General features: G+C 38.7%; 1 protein-coding gene across 1 annotated transcript; it reads left to right on the forward strand.

The window, feature by feature from the left end:
• The first annotated feature begins 329 nt into the window (after positions 1–329).
• Positions 330–6,140, forward strand: LOC135516073 (SH2 domain-containing protein 1A-like). Its single transcript, XM_064940079.1, has 3 exons — positions 330–609; positions 5,315–5,378; positions 5,559–6,140. The coding sequence occupies exons 1-3, from the start codon at positions 467–469 to the stop codon at positions 5,781–5,783; spliced, it is 432 nt and encodes a 143-aa protein (XP_064796151.1). The 5' UTR covers positions 330–466; the 3' UTR covers positions 5,784–6,140.
• The last annotated feature ends 5,489 nt before the right edge of the window (positions 6,141–11,629 follow it).

The raw sequence follows: 11,629 nt of genomic DNA on the forward strand, positions 1-11,629 counted from the left end.
AGACAGTTAAGCAGGCAACACTCCTCTGCACAGTGCATCATCAGTTTTTTCATTCAGAAGTGTCAAACTGATATTTTCCCCTGTTCTTTATCTCTATTGTTGTGGAAATATTCAGTTTGAGGCTTTTGATGTTGCTTCCTGTCAGTATGACTTAACTTCCTGAGAGAGCTGCAAACCTACCAAGAAAAATAAATGTGTGAGAGAGAGAAAGAGAGAGAGGGAAAGAGAGAGAGGGAGAGAGAGCAATGGAGAGAGAGAGAGAGTGAGGTGAGAGGTTAGATACTTGGCTTGCCTGCACTCAGATAAGAGGAAACTGAGATCTGCCAGCATCCAGACATTACAGACATTACAGACATTACAGAAAGAGAGGTGTCAGCTGGTGTTCTGAGCTTGGTTAGGAGGCTGAAAGTCGACTCTATTGAGAGGATAGTGTTAGCAGTATAGTAGTGTGGAGTGGTCCACAGCCATGGAACAGGAAAAACTAGCCGTGTACCACGGAGCCATCAGCAGAGAGGAGGGGGAGATGAGGCTGTGGACAGCAGGACGGGATGGCAGCTACCTGATACGCAACAGTGAGAGTCTAGCTGGGCTCTACTGCCTCTGTGTGCTGTGAGTATCTTTCATACACAGTGGTGGAAAAAGTATTAAATTGTCACACTTGAGTAAAATAAAAGTCACTTTAATAGAAATTGACTCAACAAAAAGTAAAATACTATTTGAGTTAAAGTCAAAGTATCTGTTTGTAAATGTACTTAAGTACAGTGGAGGTAAAGTACTAAAGTAAATGCTATATATCAAATTACTTATATTAAGCAAACCGACAGCATTTTGTACATTTAACACTCCAACACTCAAATTTAATTTACAAACTCCTCCAGATCAGAAGCAGTAGGGATGACAACACCTCATATACAGTAAATGCGTGAATTGGACCATAATTGTATCCTGCCTAAGCATTCCAAAATTAACAAATATGTTTTGGTGTCAGGGAAAATGTATGGGTCAGGGAAAATGTATGGAGTAAAAAGTACATATTTTCTTTCAGAATATAGTTAAGTAAAAGTAGAAAAAATATAAATAGTACAGTGCAGATACAGTGCCTTCGGAAAGTATTCATACCCCTTGACTTATTCCACATTTTGTTGTGTTAGTCTGAATTCAAAATGGATAAAACAAATAATTGTATCTCACTCATTTACACACAATACCCCATAATGACAAAGTGAAAACATGTGATTCCCACGGGGGACCAGTATGGAAATGTATGCACTCACTACTGTAGGTCGTTCTGGATAAGAGTGTCTGGTAAAAGTCTCTAAGAGCTTTCCACACCAGCTCTTTCAAGCTAGTTGTTGATCATTGCTAGACAACCATTTTCAGGTCTTGCTATAGATTTTCAAGCAGATGTAAGTCAAAGCTGTAACTCAGCCTCTCAGGAAGATTCACAGTCTTCTTGGTAAACAACTACAGTGTAGATTTGGCCTTGTGTTTTAGATTATTGTCCTGATGAAAGTTGAATTCATCTCCCAGTGTCTGGTGGAAAGCAAACTGGAAGGCAGTTTACTTCCATTCCGTTTTTTTTTTATCCTAAAAATCTCCTCAGTCCTTAACAATTACAAGCATACCTATACCATGATGCAGTCACCACTATGCATGAAAATATGGAGAGTGGTACGCAGTAATGTCTTGTTTTTGATTTGCCTCAAACAAAATAATTTGTATTCAGGACAAAAAGTGAATTGCTTTACCACATTTTTTTTGTGGTATTACTTTATTGCCTTGTTTGCAAATAGGATGCAGGTTTTGGAATATTTTTTATTCTGTACAGGCTTCATTCTTTTCACTCTGGCAAATAGGTTAGTATTGTGGATAGGGCTGTGGTGGTTGTCAAGCAAATAACTGTTGATCTCACGGTAATTGACCGTTAATTAACACTTTTAGCATCTCCTGGCTTCCACACAAGCCACTGATGCAGACCTTTGGGACATCTACATTTTAAAAAGTCTAATAAATCCATGTAATATAGCCTACACCTTCACAATAAATCCATTATTTATTTTAGACAGGTCTAAAGAAGCATGATATGAAGAACATGTAGTCTATTTCAGAAGAACAGAATAGCATACTCTGAGTTGTCCTTATGCTAGGTCCTGATTTAGCCATGTCAAATGGCTGTGGGCTACACTAGTTCATTTAGCAGACAAGATTATCTTAGCATGACATGGCATTACTTTATACTATGAAGAATACAATTGAACAATGCTGAATAAAATAGAAAGGATATTTTTTCCAAATGATTTGAAGGAGTGTACACATGCTGTATTGTGTGGTTAACAAAGAAATGGGTACTCCTATATGCTTAATTTAGAGTAATTAATGTAACGTTAGTTGTTCTACAAATGTTGGGCTAATATGTTTTGATTTTTAATACATTGAAAGGCTGCATTGTTTAATAATGATTTATTTTACCTTTATTTAATCAGGTAGGTTAGTTGAAAACAAGTTCTCATTTGCAACTGCGACCTAGCCAAGATAAAGCATAGTAATTCGACACATACAACAACACAGAGTTACACATGGAATAAACAAAACACAATCAATAATATAGTAGAACAAAAGAAAACAAAAAGTTATATACAGTGAGTGCAAATGAGATAAGATAAGGGAGTTAAGGCAATAAATAGGCCATGGTGGCGAAGTAATTACAATATAGCAATTACACACTGGAATGGTAGATGTGCAGAAGATGAATGATGTGACTCTAATGATGATTTGAAAAAAGTAGCTTGAAAGGCATGAGCTCTGCTTTGTCTTTGTTTGCACAGACTGTACACACGACATCAGTCATTTGACAAGCACTTGATAATGCCTAGAATTTCACAGTGGCATCCCCTTTGTGTGGCAATAATGTACCCTAAAAATAATCCAGGACTTTTGCGGCAAGAGGCCATTATGCATGTCTCCCTGGGTGCTGCACGCTCCATCATGTGATTGTGTATATTTCACGTGCTACAAGTGAAGACAGACACATCGGGGACACAACTGCACCTGTCCTTATGCAATTCCAAGATGCATATTGAAGATATTGGAAGAACTGTCCACATCTACTTTTCGTCAGCCAACAATATTAGTAGGCCTAATGAACAGCAAGATCACTAACCTATGTCAATCTACTATCCCCCATAGTACAAAAGTCGGACCTATGCTGTGCAAGAAATTAATATTTCAAACATAATCTGGGACAGTTGTGGGATCCAAAAGATCCCAAATTAATACAACCACTAGCATCAAATATTTTTTAACGCAATGTGGCTGACGCAACAGATCAGAACATTTAGCTTAAAATTTTGATAAACTATTAGGCTATTTCTTCACATTATAAGCGCAGCAATGTGCATATGGTGGTAGGCTATAAGCGCAAATGTTCCATTAGCGGAAAACACCATTATCAAAGGTGACAGCAAATACAATTATGCATGTAATGCTTTTATTATAAAGGTGCATTTTTATGTTGACAATTATCTTACCCAAACTTGAAATTCACACGCTGCTTATGTATACTAGTTAGGCTCTACACCCCTTGTAAAGCAGATTAATGTGCCTAATTTTATTTGGCTACTTTAGTTGTGATACAAACCTTATTAAAACATATAGGCCTATGGGGTAGGCTACATGAGGTGTGAGACTATGATTCGAAAAAGTTGCAAAAAAAGGCATTGTTTCTTATGCTGGGCATCATTCACAAGTGATAATATATAATTCATACGCTAGTATTGTCCACCATTCGACTATTCTTGATTTAATCTTGTCTTTACATATACTAAATAATATATGTGTGAAATTAGTTTTGATTTAGAATAGACCATTATCATGCACCTGTATCAGAACACTATGTACTTAAATAGTGAATGGAGGACACTTTTCCCTGTGGTTTATTTTCATGCCAGCCATGTAGGCTATACTCATTTTGAAAATATATGCAATGTGCTTAATATTAGGAAAGTTGAGAAATATATAGAGTAGGCTTAGCCTATAGAAAGCTGATCCTCCTATTTTTTGTGGAGGCCATCACTCTTGTTTTCTTGCGCAATTGCATAGCCTATTGAAATGTTGCACAACATGAAGTGTTTGATTTGATTTTTGAACACATTTGCATTGCTGTCAGAGTTATTGGAGGGACAATAGAGTGCTGAGTACCAGGCAGTTAGTAAGTTTGGTGGGCTACTAATGACAATCAACAGCTTCAGAGTTTAGAGAAGCTTATTTACCATGACTAAACTGTCACGTGGAATTTGACTGCCTTTCATGACTCGTGACTGCCAGTGTGGCAGTAATATGGTTACCGCAACAGCCCTAATTGTGGAGTAACAACAATGTTGTTGATCCATCCTCAGTTTTCTCCTATCACAGCCATTAAACTCTGTAACTGTTTTAAAGTCACCATTGGCCTCATGGTGAAATCCCTGAGCGGCTTTCTTCCTCTCCGACAACTGAGTTAGGAAGGATGCTTGTATCTGTATAGTGTCTGGGTGTATTGATATACCATCCAAAGTTTAATTAATAACTTTGCCATGCTCAAAGGGATATTCAATGGCTGTTTTTTATTTCTACCCATCTACCAATAGGTGCCCTTGGAAAACATTGGAAAACCTGCCTGGTCTTTATGGTTGAATTTGAAATTCACTGCTCGACTGAGGGACATTACAGATCATTGTATGTGTGGGGGTACAGAGATTAGCTAATCATTCAAAAATCATGTTAAACTCTAGTATTGCACAAAGAGGGAATCAATGCAACTTTATGTGACTTGTTAAGGGCATTTTAATCCTGAACGTATTTAAGCTTGCCATAACAAAGGGGTTGAATACTTATTGACTGAAGACATTTCAGCTTTTCATTTTTAATTCATTTGTAAAAGCATAATTCCACTTTGACGTTGTGGAGTGTTGTGTGTAGGCCAGTGACAAAATCTCAATTTAATATATTTTAAATTCAGGCTGTGACACAACAAAATGTGGAAAAAGTAAATGGGTGTGATTACTTTCGGGAAGGCTCTGTATCCCAAAAATCTACTTAACTAGTATTTTTACTTGAGTACTTTACACACACACACACACACACACACACACACACACACACACACACACACACACACACACACACACACACACACACACACACACACACACACACACACACACACACACACACACACACACACACACACACACACACACACAGTAATACTGACACTGATTGACAGTGATTGTCTGCTATGTGCATGGTCAAACTTACTGTGTGGGTGTGTATGCAGGTATAATGGCTATGTGTACACATATAGGCTGTCCCTGGATGGTGGAGGCTCCTGGACAGCAGAGGTAAGACACCAGACCTCCTGTCTCTCTCTTTTTCACTCTTTCTCACCCTCTATCTTTCTCAAGCTCTCGCCACCACACTAACTGATGTTATTCCTGATTCCTCCTGTCTCTTTATCTCCCCATCTCCCTTTCTCTCCCCCTCTTTCTTTCTTCCTCACCCTCTCTGTCTCTCTCTTCTAGACTACTCCCGGTGTGGAGAAACGATACTTTCGGAAAATGAAGAACTTGATAACAGCTTTCCAGAAACCAGGCCAAGGCATTGCTACACCTCTCCTCTACCCCGTAACCATGCAGAGTCACACGCACCCTGTCACCACAGAGAATCATACACAGCCTGGCAACATGAAAGCACACCCTAGCAGCCCGCCACCAACTCACACCACTGAGAATCATTACCAACAGTAGACAACAGCTTAGAGACACAGAGGGAGACAGACTACGCTAGAGACAGACATTCTTGATGTGGGCCTGTATTCTTATGTTGTCATTGTGCCAGTCATTAATTTGAAAATAGCATTTGGTTTCAGTATCAAAACTTCAATGTGATCCTTTAAATCTCTTTACATCTGTAGTATCGATGTTCTATATTGGTGTTTAAAATGTGTTTGTAAGACAGTATTGTTGCTATATTTGATTACAACTCAACTACATAGTTTCATGTCAGCCGATAAATAGTATGCTTTATTTTTAAAGTAAAATAATTTCTAACTGACAAATGAAAATGTGTTACCAATGCTAATAAATAAATGCCATTGGTTAATATATACGTTTCTGTAAAGTTTATCTATCTCACACAGGCATGGCACCTCATCATGGACAATCATCTGACCCTAACCCTAACCTCATCAGGGACCACATCATCTCCAGTAAAGACTAAGGCCTTAATTAATTCAGATCAAGCTTTAATAACCCGCATTGACCGACATCCACATTGTGCATGTTTTTAGCGGTATGAGCTGTCAAATAGGTGGATGGTCTTGTGTGTCCCCACCAGGTTAGGAATTCAACAGGTCGAGAGAAAGTGTAGGCTAATGCATGTTTTCATCTTAATTTGGATGGAGGGATTTATTGTCTATCAGTTTAATCGAGGAGTATTTTTTATTTATTTTACCTTTATTTAACTAGGCAAGTCAGTTAAGAACAAATTCTTATTTTCAATGACAGCCTAGGAACAGTGGGTTAACTGCCTTGTTCAGGGGCAGAACAACAGATTTTTACCTTGTCAGCTCAGGGATTCAATCTTGCAACCTTTCAGTTACTAGTCTAACTCTCTAACCACTAGGCTACCTCCCGCCCCAGTAGACAATAGAACATCAGGCAATCCTGTGTTTGAATGTGTAACACGGCTGCATGGGATTTGTCAGATTATAAATCTGGTGTGGTTTCACTGCATCCAATTGCTGTGTTTGTGATAGTGTAATGCAAGGAGCGGCTTGTGGATTTGACAGCTCTAATGCAGTTCACCTCTGACAACTCCAAAACAACTACTATGTGGGTGTTGACTAGGATCTGTTTGAATCTAGCTCTAACTATAACCCTATATCTCTGTAGTGACTGGATGGAAATGACTGAGAATAATCGCGGACAATATTGCCACTCCTATTTTCCATATCTTCAATCTAAGCCTACTAGAAAGTGTTATGCTACCCAAGAATAGGAAAGCCCCCTTTACTGGCTCAAATAGCCAACCAATCAGCCTGTTATCAACCCTCAGTAAACTTTTGGGAAAAGTTGTGCTTGACCAGATACAATGCTATTTTGCTATTTTACTGTAAAAAAATGAACAACAGACTTTCATCACACTTATAGGAAGGACATTTAATAAGCACAGCACTTACACACATGACTGATATTTGGCTGAGAGAAATTGATGATTAAACATTTGTGGGAGAACTTCAGTGCGGCTTTTGACATTATTGATCATGGTCTGCTGATGGAAAAACATATGTGTTATGGCTTTTACACCCCCTGATATATTGTGGATAAATAGTTACCTATCTAACAGAACACAGAGGGTGTTCTTTATTGGAAGCCTCTCCAACATAATCCAGGTAGAATCTTACTTTTTTCAATCTTTACTAATGACATGAGTCATTACTAATGGCCTTGAGTAAAGCCAATGTTTCTATGTATGCGGATGACTCAACACTATACACATTAGCTACTACAGCAGGTGAAATCAATGCAATACTTAGCAAAGAGCTGCAGTTAGCTTAAGAATGGGTGGCAATAATTAAATTGGTCCTTACATTTTTTTCCAACAGCTTACACACAAAATCATTTCATGTCACACAATTTTTGAAACCTCTCACTCAAAGTACAAATCTACACACCAAATATCCAAAACCATAAGCTATTTTTCAGGCTTTGACTCAGTTGTCAATTGCATAAAACACTTTTTTTCAAAACACTACACACAATTCTCTACCTAAAACACAAAAATCTAACAGGAAGTAACTTGCTTTCCTTTTCCAAACACAACCCATCAAAATGCTACACTTATTCACCAGGTCACACACACACACTCCTCACATGTGCAAAAAACTAATAGCTTAACTGATCACTAACCAATCATTGCTTTACTGTAGTATAGGCCTATAAATAGGTCAAAGGTCAGAATACCTGTTTTGAACAATGGATGCCAACAATGGACAGAGAGCAAGAGGAGTAGGAGGGAGAGGAAAAGGAAGAAGAGGATGAGGGCAAAGAAGAGAAGGAAGGAGAGCCATCTCTGATGAGATTAGGGCAACAGTTGTTGATCATGTGATCAACCACGGTTTGACCATGGGAGAGGCTGAACTGAGAGTCCAGCCCAACTTGAGTCGATTTACAGTGGCATCCATAATTTGAACCTTCAGAAATAAGAACAGGTATGCAACTATCTAATGACTATTTTAGCATTACAGTAATGTACTGTAAAATATGTATGACTGCATAGTATTGCATAAACATTTGTAACTGTAAGCCATCCATTTACTGCACTGCATTGAATGAAGGAGGTTGGTTATCATGCTGTACTACATTGTTTTGTACATTGTTTACAGTTTCTATGCTGAACACATACTGTGTTTGAATTCTGTACAGAGTGGAAAGGCAAAGACATCATGGAGGACGAGGACGCTTGTTTACAGATGTACAAGAGACTGCAATTATCAATATGGTTTTGGCCAACAATGCAATTAGGATTCGAGAAATAAGAGAGCATATCTTGAATAATGACACCATATTTAACAACATAAATGCTGTAAGCCTGTCGACCATACAACGCATCCTCCAACGACACAGAGTGACGATGAAACAACTTTACAAGGTGCCATTTTGAGAGAAACTCTGACAGAGTCAAGAATACGCGACATGACTTTGTAGAGGTATGTATGCAACACTACTTCCAGTACTTCAGACATACCATATTTACTCATTTGTATATCCTTTTATCTGTTACAGAGTATTGGAGCTGGATGCCCATGTAATTCACCATTAATTTATTTATGTGGATGAGGTTGATTTCAACCTCACCAAAACTAGGCGCTGCGGAAGAAATGTAATAGGACAAAGGGCAATTACCAATGTCCCTGGGCAGCGTGGGGGTAATATAACTATGTGTGCTGCCATCACTCAAATGGGGTCCTCCATCACAATGCCACACTGGGTCCATATAACACTGGTCATATACTCAGTTTTCTGGATGCAATTTACACAATGCTTGTCCCTGATCCAGATCAGGAGCCTGCTAGATTTGTGGTTTTATGGGAAAATGTTAGTTTTCACCAGGCTGTTCTGGTCCAAAACTGGTTTGCCACCCATCCACAATTTGTAGTTTTGTATCTACCCCCATATTCACCTTTTCTAAATCCCACAGAGGAATTCTTCTCAGCCTGGCGCTTGAAAATGTATGATCGCCAACCCTATGCCCGCATGCCGCTTCTCCAGGCAATGGAGTACGCATGTGGGGACATAGAGGTTGCCTCTGTCCAAGGTTGGATACACCATGCTAGGAGATACTTCCCTCGATGTTTGGCAAGAGAAAACGTATCTTGTGATGTGGATGAAGTATGTGGCCAGACCCAGGCCGGAGAAGAGATGAAGCGTAGCTTAGCACTGGTGACTGCCCCCCCCTACCAATTCCTGGACTGCCCCCCCGGGACCCCACACACACAATTGTGTTCTTTACTGTATTCTAAAGAATATACTTTTGGTTTACATATGCTTATGGTTTTGTTGTATGCTACTTTATACAACAGTAATGTTTGGCCTAATACATATTTTCTGTTTCTACATTGCATTGGTGTTTACAGTGTACTTGTTACCCCTCTCAACAGATTACTTTCACTGTAGAACATTGTATTGAAATGTAGATATAAGCCTATGACAGACCAAAGAGCTTTAGATTTAAAACAACAGTGTTTACATGGTATATCCAAAAATGTACTATTATGAAAGCAATGTTTGCCATTTGATGCAAATGCTTCATTCTGACATGTGTTTATGGCATTTTGAATGCAGTGTTACATTTTGAAGGAGATGTGAGGCATTTTGCATTTTGTGTGTGCAGTTGTGGAAATTGTGTGTAGAGTTTTGAAAAAACGAGGCAGTTTCGAAAACGTGTGTAATCATTTGGAAAAAACTGTAATACAAAAACTTCAAGCATTGTGTCGGGACATTTCATTCACTAAACCATAAATCTTAACTAAATCTGGTAACAAAGAATGTGAAAATTGAGCAAGTTGAGGTGACTAAACTGCTTGGAATAACCCTGGATTGTAAAATTGTCATGGTCAAAACATGTTCATACAACAGTAGCTATGATGGGGAGAAGTTTTTCCATAATAAAGTGCTCCTCTGCATTTTTAACAACACTATGAGCAAGGCAGATGCTACATGCTTTAGTTTTGTCGCACCTGGACTATTGTTCAGTCGTGTGGTCAGGTTCCACAAAGAGGGACCTCGGGAAATTACAGTCGGCTCAGAACAGGGCAGCATGTCTGGCCCTTAAATGTACACAGAGAGCTAACTTTAATAATATGCATGTAAATCTCTCATGACTCAAAGTAGAGGAGAGATTGACTTCATAATTTCTTGTTTTTATAAGATGTGTTGACATGCTGAATGCACCGAGGTGTCTGTTCAAACTACTAGCACACAGCTCGGACACACATGCATACACCACAAGACATGCCACCAAAGGCCTCTTCAAAATCCCCAAGTCAAGAACAGCCTATGGGAGGCACACAGTACTACATAGAGCCATGGCTACATTACCATGGCTACATTTATATTCCACATCAGATAACTGATGCAAGCAGTAGATTTTGAAGATTTTTTTTAAGTTATAAGATTTCGCCTTATGGAACAGGGCGGACAGTGAAGACATACAGAGCCACAGACACATACACACAATAAGAAATGGGGCGGCAGGGTAGCCTAGTGGTTAGAGCGTTGGACTAGTAAACGAAAGGGTTGCAAGTTCAAACCCACGAGCTGACAAGGTACAAATCTGTCATTCTGCCCCTGAACAGGCAGTTAACCCACTGTTCCTAGGGCGTTATTGAAAATAAGAATTTTTTCTTAACTGACTTGCCTAGTAAAATAAAGGTTAAAAAAAAGCACTCTACAGACACATACACATTGTAAATATGTGGTTGTGGCCTGAGGAAATACACTAAATGTATTGGTTAAAGTGTTATGAAATGTAATGTCAAAAAATATTGTAAACTGTATATAATCGTTTTAATGTTGCTGGACCCCAGGACAGTAGCTGCTGCCTTGGAAGTAGCAAATGGAGATCCTTAATAAATACAAACACATTTCTATAGAGAAAGAGTCTGAGGGAGTGAGATGTTAAAAAGAGAAAAATATTTCTCTCTATTTCCTGTGTGTGCACTCGTCTCGTAGCTCTTCACACGTTTGCAAAAATCTCCCACACTATCTGTTGTTTCTTTCTTTCTTTCTGTTCATCCCTATTCAACAGATTGATGTGTGTGTGTGTGTGTGTGTGTGTGTGTGTGTGTGTGTGTGTGTGTGTGTGTGTGTGTGTGTGTGTGTGTGTGTGTGTGTGTGTGTGTGTGTGTGTGTGTGTGTGTGTGTGTGTGTGTGCATACAACGTCTTACCTCTCTTTTGTGTTTTAATATTAATATTATTATCTCCATGTTCTAATATATGCTTATAGCCACCAGAAGTATTTTTAATTACATTTTTAAATCATCACTGTATGTCTAATAAATCAATGTGTGTGTTCATTTACTCAACATAA

This window comes from Oncorhynchus masou, chromosome 27, assembly GCF_036934945.1.
Source record: "Oncorhynchus masou masou isolate Uvic2021 chromosome 27, UVic_Omas_1.1, whole genome shotgun sequence".
In the NCBI taxonomy this organism is placed as follows: Eukaryota; Metazoa; Chordata; class Actinopteri; order Salmoniformes; family Salmonidae; genus Oncorhynchus; species Oncorhynchus masou.